At 41.0% G+C, this 20,246-nt stretch overlaps 1 protein-coding gene across 1 annotated transcript; it reads right to left on the bottom strand.

The window, feature by feature from the left end:
* Positions 1-243: 243 nt before the first annotated feature.
* On the bottom strand, positions 244-18,430 carry LOC137373638 (alpha-1-antitrypsin-like). Its single transcript, XM_068038728.1, has 5 exons — positions 18,328-18,430; positions 17,454-18,130; positions 13,477-13,747; positions 7,953-8,100; positions 244-660 (listed from the first exon to the last, which is right to left on the bottom strand). Exons 2-5 carry the CDS (start codon positions 18,121-18,123, stop codon positions 475-477), a joined length of 1,275 nt encoding a protein of 424 aa, XP_067894829.1. The 5' UTR covers positions 18,124-18,130; positions 18,328-18,430; the 3' UTR covers positions 244-474.
* Between the last annotated feature and the right edge of the window lie 1,816 nt (positions 18,431-20,246).

Genomic DNA, 20,246 nt, shown 5'->3' with positions numbered 1-20,246 from the left:
GAGAGTTGGCCTTTGTGGCCCAATTTTTCAACTCCAACCCATTTTATTCTGCCAGTAGTGCTTCATAAAATTGATCTGATTGTGTAAAAAAGCACCAACATGTCACATGGAAAAAGCATCATACAATTGAAAATGATCAGCTCTTCTGATCCTTCTTAGTCACAAATAAAAAAAGAATAATTTTACCAGATATTACTTCTTGAGGAGATTTGAACAAAAGAGCTGCCAATGACACTGTAAAAGTTCAGATGCATTGTCTACTTTAATGTAAATTATATTAAAGAACCTAGTACTAGACTTTATATAAAGCATGATAAACAATAAGTCTACATTTAATGCACTTGGTTATTATTGGAGAGCTTTATTTAACCAACTTTCAAGCTATTTAAATGTTAACAGCTGTTACAAGTAACTCCATTGTTTCAATTTATTGATGCTGCATTTTTTTGTGAATTTGTGGAGTTTGCACCAGAATTAAACAGTGGGGTTCATCACTCTTCCTGCAAACAGGACGCTTTTGGTGTTGTGTTCAGCAATTAATAGTAAGAAAGGTCTGTTAAATTTAAGCTGAGGAGGCCTTGACATTGGCATTAAAATTCTTGTAACTGCTGTAGCTTCTGCTCCTCTTTCATCAACATCCAGCACTGCCTCATGAACCACCTACAAGATCAAGTAAATATGAAAACTGATTAATAGAAATAACATCTTAACAGCTTAATGTGCTGTATGAAAGTTACTTCAATATCAAGTCAGTGCTTCTAATCCAGCAGTAAAAAAGCTGGCTTAAATGTCAAATGTTAACAATGTTAACATTCCTTAGGCTTTTATAAAACTGCCATTCATTGAATCGTCCAATGATGTAACACTTGCACAGAATTCAGGGAGGTAAAATATTGAATATTTGCGTCGAACACACCAATTAATATGAATGGCAATAATATATCAATCTCTATTTTAAAAAAGAACCCCATTCTTTTGCTCCATTCTACTCTATTACCATGTCAGACATCAGGATCAGGCGTTCCTTGGAGCTGCCCCTGTCGTTACTTTGCTGGAAGTGCGGTAGGACCTCTGTTTAAGCAGCTCTCAACTCTATGATCACTGAAGCCACCAGCCTCTCTTTTCATTGTGATTATTATTACCCTCTGTTTTATTGACACCAATGGGGCCAGCACTGCTTTGAACATTCCTTTATTTTAAGCTGCATATATCATCCTATATCCTCGTATTGCTCTATCTTTATTGTGTTTAGCTGAAGACTCATAAGCAAAATTTCCTCCTGTAACTTGCTGGGGATGAATTTCCTTGAAGCTATTCCTGCTCTGCTGCTGGAACCGAATTAGTCAGGGTTTTAGCTGAACTACCTGTGAAGTTACAGTAGTGGAGGGGAAGCAGCTTTGATGAAATTCTTAGGCATTCTTTCACAGAACCTCAAAACTGTGGAACTCCTTAAATCTCTCAGTATTTCCTACCAGCAACAATGTATAAGTTTTTAAAACCCAAGTTTGGCATCTCTAAGCTATTTTGTCTTTATGTATTTCAACTTGGCATTGAAATTGCTACATGTCAAATCTCCTGTGTGCTACTTTAACAACATTGTTTATTATTGTATCTTAAACAGAGCAACAATGTTATTAAAGTAGCACAATCTGCAGACTATTGTTGGAATCATGTTTGAACCTTTACCAATTACTCTATTCATTGGCCTCTGTCCTTCAGCATGGTTTCCAAATAAATAATTCATGTCTTTCTGAAGTAGCCCTCAGATACTAGAATCATAGAACCATGCAGCACAGAAATAGGCCATTCAACCCATCATCACTCTGCTGGCTCTTTGGGAGAGCTATCCAATTAGTGCCACTACCTTTCTTTCTCGTATTTCTGGTCCCCTGGGCCAGATGGGATTTATCCTTGGATTCTCTGGGAAGCTAGGGAGGAGATTGCAGAGCCTTTGTCCTTGATCTTTATGTCGTCATTGTCGACAGGAATAGTGCCGGAAGACTGGAGGATAGCAAATGTTGTCCCCTTGTTCAAGAAGGGGAGTAGAGACAGCCTGGTAATTATAGACCTGTGAGCCTTACTTCGGTTGTGGGTAAAATGTTGGAAAAGGTTATAAGAGACAGGATTTATAATCATCTTGAAAAGAATAAGTTCATTAGCGATAGTCAGCACGGTTTTGTGACGGGGAGGTCGTGCCTCACAAACCTTATTGAGTTTTTCAAGAAGGTGACCAAACAGGTGGATGAGGGTAAAGCAGTGGATGTGGTGTATATGGATTTCAGTAAGGCATTTGATAAGGTTCCCCATGGTAGGCTATTGCAGAAAATACGGAAGTATGGGGTTGAAGGTGATTTAGAGCTTTGGATCAGAAATTGGCTAGCTGGAAGAAGACAGAGGGTGGTGGTTGATGGCAAATGTTCATCCTGGAGTTTAGTTACTAGTGGTGTACCGCAAGGATCTGTTTTGGGGCCACTGCTGGTTGTCATTTTTATAAATGACCTGGAAGAGGGTGTAGAAGGGTGGGTTAGTAAATTTGCGGATGACACTAAGGTCGGTGGAGTTGTGGATAGTGCTGAAGTGTTGTAGGGTACAGAGGGACATAGATAGGCTGCAGAGCTGGGCTGAGAGATGGCAAATGGAGTTTAATGCGGAAAAGTGCGAGGCGATTCACTTTGGAAGGAGTAACAGGAATGCAGAGTACTGGGCTAATGGGAAGATTCTTGGTAGTGTAGATGAACAGAGAGATCTTGGTGTCCAGGTGCATAAATCCCTGAAGGTTGCTACCCAGGTTAATAGGGCTGTTAAGAAGGCATATGGTGTGTTAGCTTTTATTAGTAGGGGGATCGAGTTTCGGAGCCACGAGGTCATGCTGCAGCTGTACAAAACTCTGGTGAGGCCGCACCTGGAGTATTGTGTGCAGTTCTGGTCACCGCATTATAGGAAGGATGTGGAAGCTATGGAAAGGGTGCAGAGGAGATTTACTAGGATGTTGCCTGGTATGGAGGGAAGGTCTTACGAGGAAAGGCTGAGGGACATGAGGTTGTTTTCGTTGGAGAGAAGGAGGAGGAGAGGTGACTTAATAGAGACATATAAGATAATCAGAGGGTTGGATAGGGTGGATAGTGAGAGTCTTTTTCCTCGGATGGTGATGGCAAACACAAGGGGACATAGCTTTAAGTTGAGGGATGATAGATATAGGACAGATGTCAGAGGTAGTTTCTTTACTCAGAGCAGTAGGGACGCCCTGCCTGCAACAGTAGTAGACTCGCCAACTTTAAGGGCATTTAAGTGGTCATTGGATAGACATATGGATGAAAATGGAATAGTGTAGGTCAGATGGTTTCACAGGTCGGCGCAACATCGAGGGCCGAAGGGCCTGTACTGCGCTGTAATGTTCTAATTCTAATTCTAATTCTCCATAACCCAGAAAACTTTCCCTGTGTCATTATGTAGTGTGATCTGCCCAAGGCCATGTGCTCCTCTCATTTCTCCACACCTCACGGTCCTGCTTTTTCCTCTCCAGTTGCTCGTAAGAGCCTCCCATTTTTTACTTTCCATGAGAAATGAGCAAAAAGAACTGGGGAAAAAGTACATGCGATGATTTCCCGTTGCCTTCCTTATGTGTGCTTTAAAGGAAACACAAGTCCTCTTCCCAAAGGATCCTCCACCTGTAAGCAACCGTTGTTCCATGAGATTCTGGCTCTTCTGTCATCACTAGCAAAATTTTGCTGGTTCCACCGTTGGCCATGGCTCGAAACCCTGAGCATGGGACCCTTAACTGGACCTGGGGCGACCACCTCTGAGGTCTCAAATGATTCTGCTACCCTAATATAGTGAATTTGTTCTAATTTGATTAGTGGTATGGTAGGTACCACACTTCCCTGGGAGAGGTGGTGGTGTCGTGGTACTGTCACTGGACAAGTAATCCAGAGACCCAGGCTTATACTCTAAGGACTTGGGTTCAAATCCCACCATGGCAACTGGTGGAATTTAAATTCAATTAATTAATGAAAATCTGGAATTGAAAGCTAGTCAGCAATGCTGACCATGAAACTACTGTTGATGGTCATAAAAACCCATCTGGTTCACTCATGCCCTTTAGGGAAGGAAATCTGCCGTCCTTACCTGGTCTGGTCTACATGTGACTCCAGATCCACAGCAGTGTGGTAGACTCTTAAATGCACCCTCTGAAATGGACTAGCAAGCCATTCAGTTGCACAAAACCACTACACAAAAGCTGAAAAGGAATAAAACTGGATGCAACACCTGGCATCGACCAAGGCACTGGAAGTGACAACGGCAAACCTAACCCTGTCGACCCTGCAAAGTCCGCCTTACTAACATCTAGGGGTTTGTGCCAAAATTGGGAGACCTGTCCCACAGATGAGTCAAGCAGCAGCCTGACAGTCATACTCACGGAGACACAGCTTATATCCAATGTTCCAAACACCACCATCATCATTCCTGGGTATGTCCAGGACAGAACCACCAGAGGTGGCAGCACAATGGTATACAGTCAAGAGGGAGTTGCCCTGGGAGTCCTCAACATTGACTCCAGACGTTGTGAATCCTCATCACATCAGGTCAAACATGGGCAAGGAAATATCCTGCTGATTACCACCTACTGCCCTCCCTCAACGGATGAGTCAGTACTCCTCCATGTTGGATACCACTTGGAAGAAACACTGAGGGTGGCAAGTGCACAGAATGTACTCTGGGTGGGGGACTTCAATGTCCATCACCAAGAGTGTCTCGGTAGCACCACTACTGACCCAGCGGGCCAAGTCCTGAAGGACATATCTGCCAGACTGGGCCTGTGGCAGGTGGTGAGGGAACCAACAAGAGAGAAAAACCTACCAGACCTTGTCCTCACCAATCTACCTAGCAGATGCATCTGTCCATGACAGTATTGGTAGGAGTGACCACCACAAAATCCTTGTGAAAATTAAGTCCTGTCTTCACACTGAGGACACCCTATATCTTGTTGTGTAGCACTACCACTGTGCTAAATGGGTTAGATTCAGAACAGATCTGGCAGCTCAAAACTGGGCATCCATGAGGCACTGTGGGCCATCACCAGCAGCTGAATTGTATTCAACCACAATCTGTAACCTCATGGCCCGGCATATCCCCCACTCTACCATTATCATCAAGCCAGAGGATCAACCCTGGTTCAATGAAGAGTGCAGGAGAGCATGCCAGGAGCAGCACCGGGCATACCTAAAAATGAGGTGTCAATCCGATGAAGCTACAACATAGGAATACTTGCATGCCAAACAGTGGAAGCAGCATGCAATAGACAGGGCTAAGTGATCCCACAACCAATGGATCAGATTAAAGCTCTGCAGTCCTGTCACATCTTGTCGTGATTGTGGTGGACAATTAAACAATGAGCACGAGGATGAGGCTCCACAAATATCCCCATCCTCAATGACGGGGGAGCCCAGCACATCAGTGCAAAAGAAAAAGGCTGAAGCATTCGCAACCATCTTCAGCCAGAAGTGCCAAGTGGATGATCCATCTCGGCCTCCTCCTGAGAATCCCAGCATCACAGCTGCCAGTCTTCAGCCAATTCGATTCAATCCATTTGATATCAAGAAATGGCTGATGGCACTGGATAATACAAAGGCTATGGGCCCTGGCAACATTCCAGCAATAGTACTGAAGCCTCATGTTACAGAATTAGCTGCGCCCCTAGCCAAACTGTTCCAGTACAGCTACAACACTGGCATCTACATGGCAATGTGGAAAATTGCCCAAGTAGTCCTATCCACAAAGCAGGACAAATCCAATCCAGCTAATTACCGCCCCATCGGTCTACTCTCGATCATCAGCAAAGTGATGGAAGGTGTCATCGGCAGTGCTATCAAGCGTCACTTAAACAGCAATAATCTGCTCACTGACGCTCAGTTTGTATTCTGCCAGGGCCACTCAGTTCCTGACCTCATTCCAGCCTTGGTCCAAACATGGACAAAAGAGCTGACCTCAAAAGGTGAGGAGAGTGATTGCCCTGGATATCAGGGCAGCATTTGACTGAGTTGGCATCAAGGGGCCCTAGCAAACTGGAGTCAATGGGAATCAAGGGGAAAACTTTCCATTGGTTGGAGTCATACCCAGCCCAAAGGAAGATGGTTGTGCTAGTTGGAGGCCAATCGTCTTGGTCCCAGGACTTTGGTGCAGCAGTTCCTCAGAGTACTGTCCTAGGCTGAATCATCTTCAGCTGCTTCATCAATGACCTTCCCTCCATCATTAGGCCAGAAGTGGGAATGTTCGCTGATGTTTGTACAATGTTCAGTACCATTCGCAACTTCTCAGATACTGAAGCAGTCAGTGTCCATATGCAGCAAGACCTGGACAACATTCAGGCTTGGGCTGATAAGTGGCAAGTAACATTTACACCACACAAGTGCCAGGCAATGACGATCCAATAAGAGAAAGTCTAACCATCTCCCCTTGACATTCAACAGCATTACCATCACTGAAACCCCCACTATCAACATCCTGGGGGTTACCATTGACCAGAAACTGAACTGGAGCAGCCACATAAATACTGTGGCTACAAGAGCAGGTCAGAGATTGGGAATTTTGCAGTGAATAACCCACCTCCTGACTCACCAAAGCCTGTCCAGCATCTATAAGGCACAAGTCAGGAGTGTGATGGAATACTCTCCACTTGCCTAGATGGATGCATCTCCAAGAACACTCAGGAAGCTCAACACCATTGAGGACAAAGCGGCCCACTTGATTGGCACCCCTTAAACATTCACTCCCTCCACCACTGACGCACAGTGGCAGCAGTGTGTACCATCTACAAGATGCACTACAGCAATTCACCCCGGCTCCTTCAACAGCACCTTCCAAACCCGCAACCTCTACCATCTAGAAGGACAAGGGCAGCACATGCATCGGAACACCACCACCTGCAAGTTCCCCTCCAAGTCACACACCATCCTGACTTGGAAATATATTGTCATTCCTTCACTGTCGCTGGATCAAAATCCTGGAATTCCCTTCCTAACAGCACTGTGGGTGTACGCACACCAGATGGACTGCAGCAATTCAAGAAGGCAGCTCACCACCTCCTTCAGAAGGGCAATTAGGGATGGGCAACAAATGCTTGACTTGCCAGTGATGCCCACATGCAATAAAAAAGAATTAAAAGAAAGAATTATCAAGGCCAGAATGATCCTCTGGTCTAGTTTTGATCACCTAAGGGTGTGGTGGGGGCTGGGGGGTGTGGGGGGGAATCGAAGAGCAATTTCCCAGAATTTCCCCTCCAAATTGGCTTGGGTTTTTACCTTGTTTTTCGTGTCTCCCATATGGTTTTGAGCGAGATCGAGGGTGTATCTATTATGATACACAAAGAATCACAGTTAAGTGGGACAAGCTGAATGGAGCAAAGTGTCTTTTCCTGTTTGTATTTTTGTTGTAGGCATACTAATTGTGAATAATTCTTGCTTGGAAATCTGAAGGCTATTTATGTCGGATCATAGATTCCAGAGTATTGTCAACAATATAGAAACAACTGATCATGTGTAAGCTTGTCAAAGTTGCAACTTGTTATTTTCTGACCATGGGTCATCCCTAGTTTTAGGACAAGGTTTACACAGGTCAGTAATGTGAAAATTGTAATGCTTCCCTGTACAGGTGGACTCTGCCTGCTTATAGCCAGAAACAAAATGATGGTCTACAGCAGCCAGAACCTTTGACAACCCATCTAAGTTGCCTTTATGTAGCATAAAGTAAAATATTTCTTGGAAGTGGAACTCCAGAAAGATGACATGCAAAAGATAATGATCACAAAAACAGCTATAATTGTGTCTTCTGACAAGGATTGTTCAAATCTTAATATTCGAAACATTCCAATAATTTGTCCAGGTTTCACCAGCTTTTATTAGTTGTATAAAGATTCAATATCATGTGTATTTCAGTTAAACGTGAAAGTATTTTACCTTTGATATTTGTAGCGGTACAGATTTTGTGATTCTGGAGAGGTCTGCATTATTTGTGAAGACATCTACAATACCCATTGCAGTCAGTAGCTGTTTGAGCTGGTAGGAAGACTTCAACGACAACTTTGGGAGGTGCAGATTCACAGACCTATTATATAGTATTGGAAAAATATTACTTCACTCTACATTTTCTCCAAATTTGTACGCTTGTCTTAGTAAGCTTATCATTTCTGAATTATAATCTTTAATATATATATTCCCAGTTTTCATCCATTGACTTCACTTTTTGCAAGGCGATGGTGATTTTGCTGGAACATGGTTCCAGGGTACCTTTACCATTTTCCCGAATAGCCAGCTAATCTTTGTGTGTGAACAGTCTCAATAAATGTTTGAAGGCTGTTTACAGGAGAACATCACAGAGGAGTCGGATCATGTGGTGTCCCCACTCATTGCCCATACACTTGTTTTCCAACAGGGGGCACTGGATAGCAACCAGGTGCAGGAAATCTGATTGCATTTTTGCTCTATAGGCACAGAGAATCTCGGAACAGTATTTGTTGAAATGGATTTCAACTTAATAGGAGAAAGTTTTACATTTAAAGCAGTTGTCAGGAAAAGTGCATTTTTAAGTTTTGTTCTGATGTCAAATGTACACTTTAAAATTATTACAAACTAATAATGATCTTTATACCTTTATTTAGTCTTCAAATTGCATTTGATTTCTACATGTACTAGGAAATGAGTGTGGAACAGAAACGTTCATTTGACTCATCTAACTTATTCCCTCTAACCAATTACAGTAAAACATTTACTTGGCTGGATTTTGCTCTAGTTTGGTACACTTGCACTTACCCATAGAATTTCAGTGGGGTTTTACACTGGAACATACTGTAAACTAGACAGGCAAAAAGCAGAGCACCCTACAGGATAGCAGGAACCTGTGTATCTCTTTAATTAGTCAGATTGAAGAAGCGTTAATGAGCAGCACAGAGTCTGAACCAGGAAATATCAGGACAGTGATTCAAAGTCAAATCAAGTACAGAAAGCAAAATAAAGAGAAGGAAAGAAAGATTGAATTAAGCGAGTGATGAGAGAAAAAGTTAAAAAAAGATTTTGATTTATGGATTTTTTAAAATTTCCAATAATAGTTACAATCAGAAACAATTATATTCCACAGTTGTAAAAGTTAATTTTCAGCGCCATAGAGATTGGCAGTAATTAAGGCTTATTACACCGTTAAAAGGGTACTCAAACTTAATAGGCCAGCCCTAACTTTTTCTGGTAAGTTTAGTCCATATCTATGAGGCAAGTACAGCAGCTTAACACTCATTTGAATTCAACTTATTTGAATGGTGAGTCAAACAGCAAGATGCCATTTTTGGGAAGCTTTTGCAGGAACATCACATCTCAGACAGCAATTCCAGATTTCCACTTTAAACTGAGCATCTGCAATCACCAGAAGCTCCTGTCCAATTTCCATGCAAATATGGGTGAGAGCTGTTGGCCTCACTGTTATTTCTACTGCAAAATCCAGCCCATTAGCTGCCTCCTTGGCTGCCTGCCAGAATTTTCAGATTGCAAAGCCTTGGGGTTGATGCCACCTCATTTTAGAACGCGTCCTCCCAATAATACACACAGCACAAGAAAATTTAACTTTTCCTGATTTTCTTCATATATGTAAATAGTCCTGGGGCATCACTGTTTAGTAGGAAGAAAACCAGAATTTGAGTACTTTTGTCTACTGATTTTCTAAAGCTTATCATAAAAAACTAATAGAAAATCATAAACATTATTAGTTTTTTTATGATAATAAGCTTTAGAAAACTTTATAAACCTTATGAATTTCTACCAGATGGATTCTGATGGCACATAATTAGGGCCCTACCAAATTCATGACTGTGAAAAATGCATCATGGAAAGAGAAATCTTAGGTCCTCCATGAAATCAGCCATTTTGCAAACTTTGCACATTTTATTCATTGACACAAGGCTCAACTCGTGGAGTGGTGGGCATGTTGTGAACATCATGTGTTTTAGTGATTGACACAACGCTCAACTCGCTGATTAGTAGATGAGGGAGGGCTTCCAGTGCAGTTTTGCAAGAAGCAGTCTCAAGTAATAGCAGACAAGTGAGAATGTCAGAATGAGCAAATCAAAAACAGTCACAACGATTACTGCAGCACATCAAGTAAAAGAATTTGGAAGCCAAATTCTGCATGCCGATGGTGGAAAACTGTTTTGTAGAAGCTGCAGAGTTTCATTGGATCACACACAGTGGGCAGTGATTCAGCACCACTTAGAGTCCGAAAGCCACTGCAGCAGTAAGAAAGCATCCGACACAGCACTGCTTGAAAATGAACACACACAAAAAAGTAACGATTTCATCTTTTAAGAAGTCGACAGAGAGCTCAGAAAATCATCAGTTCAGTCGTCAATCATGCCACACAAGTGCCAGGCAATGACAGGAGGGAATCTAATCATCTCCCCTTGACATTCAACAGCATTACCAGCATTGAGTCCCCACTATCAACATCCTGGGGGGTTACCATTGACCAAAAACTGAACTGCAGCAGCCATGTAAATGCTGTGGCTACAAGAGCAGATCAGAGGCTGGGAAGTCTATGGCGAGTGACCCACCTCCTGACTTTCCAAATCCTGTCCACCATCTAGTTTAGTTTAGTTTAGTTTAGAGATACAGCACTGAAACAGGCCCTTCGGCCCACCGAGTCTGTGCCGACCATCAACCACCCGTTTATACTAATCCTACACTAATCCCATATTCCTACCACATCCCCACCTGTCCCTATATTTCCCTATCAGCTACCTATACTAGGGGCAATTTATAATGGCCAATTTACCTGCCAACCTGTAAGTCTTTTGGCTGTGGGAGGAAACCGGAGCACCCGGAGAAAACCCACGCAGACACAGGGAGAACTTGCAAACTCCACACAGGCAGTACCCAGAATTGAACCCGGGTCGCTGGAGCTGTGAGGCTGCGGTGCTAACCACTGCGCCACTGTGCCGCCCAAGGTACAAGTTAGGAGTGTGATGGATGAGTGCAGCCCCGACACACTCAGGAAGCTCGACACCATCCAGAACAAAGCAGCCCGCTTGATCAGCACCCCATCTACCAACTTAGATATTCACTCTCTTCACCACCAATGCACAGTGGTAGCAATGTGTATCTTCCACAAGATGCACTGCAGCAACTCACCATGCATCATTCGACAGCACCTTCCAAACCTGTGACCTCTACCAGCTAGAAGGGCAAGGACAGCAGACGCACGGGAACACCACCACCTGCAAGTTTCCCTCCAAGCCTCACACCATTCTGACTTGGAACTATATCACCATTCCTTCACTGTTGCTGGATCAAAATCCTGAAACTCCATCCCTAACAGCACTGTGGGTGTATCTACACCCCAAGCACTGCAGTGGTTCAAGAAGTCAGCTCACCACCACCTTCTCAAGGGCAATTAGAGATGGGCAATAAATGCTGGCCTGCCAGTGATGCCCACATCCCATGAAATAATAAAAAAAAGTTGGTTACAATGGAACTTGTGGTTGCTTTTGCGAGCACCAACATACTATTGGAAAAACTTGATCACCCAAAGCTGCAGGTATTCATTCAACATAATGTGCAAAATGGTGGTCGCCTGCCAAGTGCAAGTAAACTATGACAGGACGGCCAACTGAAGGTTTTGTTACACATTGTGAGGAAATGAAGTCTCAGATCAACACATATGAGTGTTTTGTAATTATCTGTGATGAGTCTACCGATGAGCCAGATAATTATGTGCTGCATGTTTTGTTTGATTTTATTTCTGGTAAGGCCAAGATGTACAGTCAGGAAAGCTAACAACTGTGCTCGTCCACTTAGAAGCTGTTAATTACACCACAGTTTCTCAAGCGATAATCAAAACCATTTCAAAATATGGGGCAGATTTCAACAAAGGGTCTGCTTTCATTAGTGACAGTGCAACTTACAGAACAAAATTTTTCAAATCTGTGCACCAAGGTGTAATGCCTAACGTTGTCTATATTACATGTAATGCATGTATAATTTCTCTTGTCAGTGAGCTGTGGAAAAGTGAGTTTGGTAAAGTCGACAAACTGGTCAGCTACATTTACAAGATCTTCAAATACTGCCCTAGCCACAAACTTCGATACAGACAACACATTGAAAATGCGGCTGAAATGGCTGAAATTGGGGAACAAAACATTGCCTTTCCTCCAGAGCCAGTAATTACACATTGGAATTCTTGGTTTCGGGCAGTACAGTATCATGCAGTTCACCTGAAATACTACTCAGATGTCACCTCAGAAGAGCTCACACTGACACCGAACACACAGGTTTTAACAAACACTGTAACCCTTCTAAACTTCTGTTCACTAAACTGAACTGTTAGTTAGTTAGAACTAAAGTTCAGCTTAATGAGCAGGTTCAGTTTGTTGCCAAGAATACTACACAACTGATGGATTTCATCACTTGGTTTGAATCTCAACACGTCACAATCCACAAAGCTTACAATAAAGTAATGGATGTACTGTTCTGGGCTGAAGCACTGTCAAATGAACAACACTGATGATGCTGAATTAAAAGCCTGTGCTCAACAGGTGTTTTCTTGCATGGCAAAGAAGCTCACACAATATAACTGCTACAGGAAAGAGTCAAGTGGTGAAGAAAAAGCAGCTCAGAGGTTTCAACAACCTTCTGCAGCGTTCCTGAAAGCTGTGCATATCTTTGACCCTGCACAAATGCACCTGTTCATGGTGGATTTAAACTCATTTGATGCGATTCCTGGTTTTGACAAGAACTATAAGCTGGAGATTGCTGCTTATAAAAGTATTGCAAAAGAAGCAGATTGTACTGTGTACTGTGTCTAAACATGGACAGGTGTTCACAGCGCAGAGACAGGGAATGAAGAAAGAAACTCGATCATTTTCAAGATTTGATGAGCCACCATGAAATTTAAGATTTGAATGCGTGAAATAGTGAAATTCACGATTCTTAAAATGCTGTAAACGTAAAATTAGTAGAATCATGAATTAGGTAGAGCCCTACGTATAATGAAGGTTGAGCTATGATACAATGTAGCATTGAGTATAAACCAAATTTAAATTCCCCAGCTACCATGGTAGGATTTGAATGCATGTCTCCAGATCATTAGTTGAGGCTTCTGGATTAACAATCTAGTAACAATCACTAAACTACCCTACTCATAAATAGCTGGCTAAATATCAGAAGTAGGGTTCACATCCACACCTCCAGGAGAAACTGCAACCTGAAGATATGACTTGGACCACTCGGCCACCCTGATCCCTCTCAGGGTTGGCCCTTTCAGGCCTTTTTTCATGAAAGTAACGGATCTTGGGGCACTGAGACTATGCAATCTAAAAGATGTTGATGGCTAAAGTAGAATTACCACAAAACAATGATCTTTCCCCACATTGCCGCTGATTTTAACAGCTCTGTGCAGTCAGAAAATAATTACATTTAACTTTCACTGATGTGATAAACTTACCCAATCCGTAATGAATTTATTAAGTTTTGAAAACTGGTAATGGTCAGATTTTGTTCTACTCCTGCCAATTTTCCTGGGTCTGGTAATATCAGGACTAGGGAAGTATTTCCTTTATATGGAATCAAAATCACAGAACTGGCAAGTTCTTCCTCGTAATTCATAGCATATCTTCCTTTCCTCTTCATCATTTGAACTTTAACTGTTGTTGTATCATCTACATGAAAGTCATCTTCATAAGTGTTCTGAGGATTAAAAGGATTCACCCATTTACCTAAAAGAACCAAATAGAGATAATGAGAAACTGTACTGAATTGTTTACTCACCTGTTCGAATATATACGGGCATTTTTCCACAATTCATTAATGTTAATAAAAAGATTGTTTCCAAATCCTTCCATGGCCTTGTCCCTTCCTATCTCTGCAATCTCCTCCACCCCTACAACCCTCCAAGATCTTTGTGCCTCTAATTCTGGCCTCTTTCGCAATTCTGATTTTAATTGCTTGACAATTGGCGGCCGTGCCTTCAGCTGTCTAGGTCCTCAGCTCTGGAATTCCCTCCCTAAACCTCTCTGCCATGCTACCTCTTAAGTTGCTCGTTAAAACCTACTTCTTTGGCCATGCTTTTGGTCACCTGTCTTAATATCCCCTTATGTGGCTTAATATTAATTCTTGTTTGATAATGCTCCTGTGAAGTGCCTTGGGACACTTTACTACATTAAAGGCTCTATATAAGTGCAAGTGGGTGTTGTTGATTTCCTATTATTCTCCAAGGAAGGAAACAAAACCCCATAGAAATTCTTTAAAATTCTTCTGGGAAATTATCTACTTTTTGCCATTTCTACTAATTTAGGTATGTTAGTAAAATGTCACAGTGTTTGTTTCTTCTTTCAGATTTCATTACAAGAAGTTGAACTTGAGGGGGTGGGTGCCCTTCTTTCAGGCTTACCAAAGAGCTATAGGACTGGTCAACAGGACGTGCCAGAGGAATGTCCCAAGGAAGATATTTCCTTCCTTGTTGTGAAGAAACAATTAGCCTCCACTGAAAGCTTTCATGTACTGCTGGTAAGGCTGATGATACTGGTTCTTTATTAAAATACATATTCTAAATCAAAATCTGGTTATATATTTCTTGCTAACTGTTGCTTTTCCTTTCATTGCAAAAGTCCTTTATAACATCAATTATAAAATCTAGAACAGATTAATTACTCTCTTACCTTTATTGCTATGATTTGTTTCAGGAGCACAGTTCTCTGCCATTAATGCTCAGAAAATATGAGCAACTACGAAGAATTACTGTAAAATTATGTGTTTAGGCCACACTGTTCTATAGGCCACCCAACTGCAATTTTAATATATTCCTGAGGGGGTGTCCCATTATCTCACAGCAATATGTAAAGCAGGCCCCTAGGTTCACAGGAGACACAAGCCTGTACAAAGTCATGACGAATGCACAACCTTACAGCTAATTTAAAGCAAATTGTTTTGTCCACTCTTTAAATCCCAACAGGTAGATTTGAAAAACTCCCCTCCTTCCGTAGGAGAACTAGTAAATTTCAGTGCAATGCACAAATTCCCACTTAGCTGATATGAGTGATGAGCCGGGGTCTAAAGAACAGAAATTATTATCCCTTTTTCTACCTGAATAAAGTGGAATTCATCCCCCAATTGAATGCTAGCTGACTATTGCTGAGTACTATAATTCTGGTTTAGCACTCTTATTTTTTTCTATTTATGTTACCGGTTATTGATAAAACCTGGGAAACAAGCAGTGGGAAGTTTCTCTGCCAGCAGTGTGAGGAGCACGAGGTAAGTAATGTTTTTGATAATTATCCTGGATATTTCTGGATACTCTGCATCTCCACATTTCTAACAGTTCCTCAATTATTCCTCCAACTCAATTCCTTTTGGTTGAGTCATCAGTCTACAGAAGGAGATAAATAAAGCAAACGGAACCAAAAGCTGGGATCTGGGCTTCAATTCAGCTGAAACTGGTGAAATGAAAAGTTTTTTTCTGTGTTGGCTGTAAGTGTAATTAATGTGGTCAGTTTCACCTCCATTGGTAGACGCGAGTACACAGCACATAATATCCCAAATTAAGCATTAATGGGCATTAACATTGTGATCTCACTCAGAAGGGCCAACAAATTGCTAGTGAGTGGAATAGAAAATTCCCATTGATGTTTGAGTGGAGGAGCAGGGGGGTTGATGGTTTCTTTTGAGGCAGAATGAGAAATGTTTTGCTCTGTTGTCATCTATGCTCTACCTGACCTCAGATTGCGTGAGATAACAACAACTGGAAAAGTAAGATGGAAAATGATCCATTTCCCAGCATTCACATCCTTGCACTTTTTCACCAACATTTTGAAATAAACAGGAGTTTTATTTCCCTAAAAAAAAGTCTCTCTGCCTTTTTAATTGAAGCTGCCATTGTGCTGCAGAGATGCACCTTTTAAGAAGGAAGTCAAGGCTGGCCAAATTCACTGCGCTCTGGATCTTTACACTCATGGACAGGTGAGATTTCCATCATAACTCCTCTTAGTCAATTTTTAAACAGGTACCGATGGTGAAACTCCACTTTATATTAAATATTTACTTCATTATTTCACATTCTGGGGAACTCATATTGCAACTCAAAGCAATAATAACCTAATAGTAAAATATCATCTGGAGGACAACGTCTTGGAATATAATTTTAAAGATATCAGGAAATGAATTCTGATATAACACATTTCTGTTAATAAAATGTGAAATTGAAGATAAGAATTCCAACAATTTAAAATTGTAAAATGAGTATGTTGTTGAAACAAATTTATGGTTTGCCTTAGATATCCTCCTGAATTAGCATCGCCGGTCTTTCCTGCAGGCGAAACTACATCCATCAAAATCAGGAGTTTGCTTTTGTTAGCCAACATTATTGTGTGGCCTGGGGTGCAACAGCGTTGTAAGAATTGGATATCATGATCCTTGCACATGTCCTCAGCAATTTTCTGGAAGGTGTTTTTTAATGAGATGATGTTGGATGCAAATCTATGAAATAGTCTATTTTGCAATTGTTCAGTAACAAATAGATAAATATTTGAATTTCCATCACAATGTAAACTTGATGTTCTAGCCCTTCTCCAAAACAAAATAGTAACTTGTGCCACACTGGCCCTTTTAGCTGTCTGCAAAAATGTTTACTCTTTTTTGAGGACAGTATTTTTATTCAGAAACTTGACCAGCTGGCTAAACCTTGGCTGGTTTTCTTTTTAAACAGACATGCCTGCTTCATCGGTCTTCATGAATTAACCTTGAATATGAGCTTCACTCTCCTTTTGCCCACAGGAAGCTTGACTGTCAACCACTCCCCTCCCCACTTGATTGGTCAGTAGAGCTGTCAGTTGAACTGCCGAGTCTCTTCGATCTTTCCACCCACACACTTCCCCGTTCAGTTTGGGCTCCTTTGGAACTAACTAGTGCAAAGCCTCTAAAAATATGATGTTCCAACCCTAAAAGTCTATGCGCTTGCTTGGAATTGTTGCTTTAATAACCCACCTGTCCTGAGAATCTAACCCTTGAAAGTAAACTTTACCTTAAAAATACATTTAAATCTAAATTACACCAAGCCCAGCCTGCCCCACCTCTCCCCATTTTGTGGTTAATTGGTTGAAAATCCCAAACCTGACAGTCATTAACTCATTTGTGTTCATTTATTAACCATATGTTACTGCACTGAAGTTCACAAGGTAGCTTTGATGGGAAAAAATGCCTTTTGCTCAGATTCAACTAGTCTAACTAATCCTTCCAAAGATTAATATCTCGTCAATACGACATAATTTGGCATAAATTACCAATCCTCAAATTACAATATTATAAAATGCTCTAACCTCAAAGAAGTTAAACTGAAAAAAAAAAAATTCTTTCTTGAGATGCGGAAGATACACCTTCCTTTTTTTCAAATGCTTTAAATGCAAGTATAACTTACAAAAGACTTCTTACCTTTGAACAAGACATAATTGATAAGTATCAATACAGTGTTCCGATTAAGGGTTTGAGTAAATTCTTGAATTTTGCCATTCGTTTGCTTTCTCAAATAGGCATTGATCTTTCTTTTTGTTTTGTCTAATGCTCTGAAATCAACACGGACTGTGTCTGTCTTATAAAATTGCCTGGTGTCCTCAAGGAATTTCTTTTGAAGAACTAATCCCTGCTGGATGTGCAGAGAATTCCCCATCATCAAATGCAATTCACCATTTTCACTGGTTATCTCTTGCAGGAGGTATTTGAATGCTGCATGCACTTCTGCTGCATCATTCTTTGACATATTGCTGTACCCAAGAACCCCTAGAAGCTGATCGCGAGTGTTATGCTTTGCACCCAGAGACAACATGGCTAGGGCGGCAGAGATGCTTACTGGAGAGAAGAAAATATTCTTGCTGGTTGAGCTTGGTTGAGAGGCAATCTGTCTGTAGAGACGTAAGGCAAAATCTGTATTTGCAGCTGAAAGTTTGAGTGCAGACAATTGTCTAAATAGATTGTTTTTAGTTTTTGAACCAGTATGAGCTTGCTGAGTTGCAGCCTTCCCTATAGAAATTTTTCTATTCACACTGGCTATTCCACTGTAGAGAACAGTGACGAGTAACAAAACTACTGGGATCAGTTTCACCATCTTTAACCTGCATAGGAAAGAACAAACTTGTATTGTAGTGTTTTAAGAATGTTCAAAGTTAGTTTCATCTAATTCACACTTAGGATTTATACAACATTAATGATGATGCTTAATTACACCCAGTAAGCTAACTGAGTTTTAAACATGTTCAAATATTGCCAACTTAATTTCTAAGGCAAGTCCAGTTAATAAGCAGCTTCTTACTTGATCGTAGTTTTAGAGTCCTTCTATCTAAAATGAAGCAGGCTGTTCTTACTGTGGCTTTCTTCTCCCTTCTACATGATCCTGTGTTGAATGCCAATTTATACTGCAGCAAATGTAAACAGATCTGTTATGCATTAATCAGTAAACTGACCTTCAGTCTGATGGTCAACATTGCTATGCAATGGCATTTACATTGCAAATATAATTCATGAAGCTTCTATAAGCTTCAAAATATATGACAAAAAGCATTTTGTAACATTCATTTTGTCTATTATGTTATTCATTCAAAAGAGGAGCACGTCAGTCCTTTCATTACCTCCTCCATGCTGCAGTTGTTCTCAGCAAATTTCAGTTAATTTATTAGGTAATGTCTTGGCATAACTGTTAATTCCCACCATCAAGCTCATTCATGTCAATAAATACCCAATATTACAGTTGCAATTAATTCTACACAGATAACTCTCATCTTGATTTTTCACAGGATAATAAACAGCAGTGAACACTGAAAAATAGAACAACTGTAAAATTAATTTGCATCAAAAATTTGGTAAAAGCTGCTTCCTTTCTGAATACACACACATATTCATATAATTTTATAATAAATAAAAAGCCACATAAATATATAATATACAGACACACATTTCTTTTGTTCTCTTACTCTCTCTCCATCTATTTGATATTAGAAATTAAAATCTATATCTTACAAGCTGTAAGATATCAACATTGACCTTTTCTAACTGTCAATAGAATACAAGTGAAATAATTAGTTGGCTTCAAATTCAACTTATTTGAAAATCAGAGTATTACGTGAAAAACAACTCTTTTGCCTAGAAATTGGGCTGTATTTATGGGGCTACGTAGCCTCCTAAGGCTGCAAAATAGTGAGCACACTTCCAACCTTAAGTATGCAACCTGCCATATTGGCTAAGGATAAACAAGTGGTGCCCTTTACCCATGCTTGAAGCAGGTGTTAAGCAATTTGCATATGCAAATAAGCAGCCTCATGTCTGCTTAAGGAACCCTCTGCATGATTGGTTTGCCTAGTGGCACCCAGCACTTTAGTTATCACAGAATCACAAAATTGTTATAGCGCAGAAGGAGGCCATTCAGCCCATAGTGTCTGGTAATCTACTTTTGGATAAATGATGTGGGATAAATAATAGGGGTTTTAAATAGCTGTTATGAAAACCCCACATGCCAAATGGGAAATATTAATTTCATCGATTGGAACTTTGCCTGAGACTTTTACTGGAAATTGTTACAAATAACTTTTTAAAAAGAACAGCTAGCAACCAAGATGGCCATGGACACTTGAAACATCAAAGGATTCGACTGGAGACAAAGATGATTGACTCAGCCTAGCCAAAATAATAGAGGGCTCTCTGATTCAATTACCTGAGATAGCCTCATCAATGTGGTCATCAAGAACCATCGACACCCATTGACTTTGAAAGAGCCAACCCCCCTCACCAAGTATGTCTGGACAGCCTGGGGGGAGAACCTTGAATCTCAGAGAAAATTACAGAAGAACCTCATTAAAACACAAATTGGTGGTCATGTCATGTGACTACTTGTGCAACTCTGGGAGATTGTGAGTTGTGACTCAGAAAGCAGCCTAACTAAAAGCCATCAAGAGAACTCTCTCTCTTTCCAGTGAAGACTTAGAGAAGTCTCAGTGGCAGCTGGTAAAGCCAAACCTACAGACTAGCACAACCAACAACTAGAATACAAGGGTCAAAACCTCCTCTTCTACCTTCTGGAGACTGCGACGTCGACCTACAACCATGCACATGGCCCAATGAGGACTTCAGGACTACAATTTCAACTAAGGACACTGGGACTGAGATTCAGTATTCAAATTCCATTTATTTCAGACTCTACTCCAACCACCCAACTTGGTTTTCCTTTTGTAATCTATT

This window comes from Heterodontus francisci, chromosome 9, assembly GCF_036365525.1.
Source record: "Heterodontus francisci isolate sHetFra1 chromosome 9, sHetFra1.hap1, whole genome shotgun sequence".
NCBI classification, from domain to species: Eukaryota; Metazoa; Chordata; class Chondrichthyes; order Heterodontiformes; family Heterodontidae; genus Heterodontus; species Heterodontus francisci.
The sequence above is the reverse complement of the archived record's forward strand: the minus strand, read 5'-3'. Positions and strand labels throughout refer to the sequence as shown.

Bases quoted from the DNA above. Each gene is read 5' to 3' on its own strand.
- LOC137373638 (XM_068038728.1), bottom strand. From the start codon at position 18,123: ATGGTGAAACTGATCCCAGTAGTTTTGTTACTCGTCACTGTTCTCTAC. The intron at 8,101-13,476 runs GTAAGTTTATCA...ACTATATAATAG, and splicing joins ATAAATTCATTACGGATTGG to GTCTGTGAATCTGCACCTCC. The intron at 661-7,952 runs GTAAAATACTTT...TTGATCTTGTAG, and splicing joins TACCGCTACAAATATCAAAG to GTGGTTCATGAGGCAGTGCT.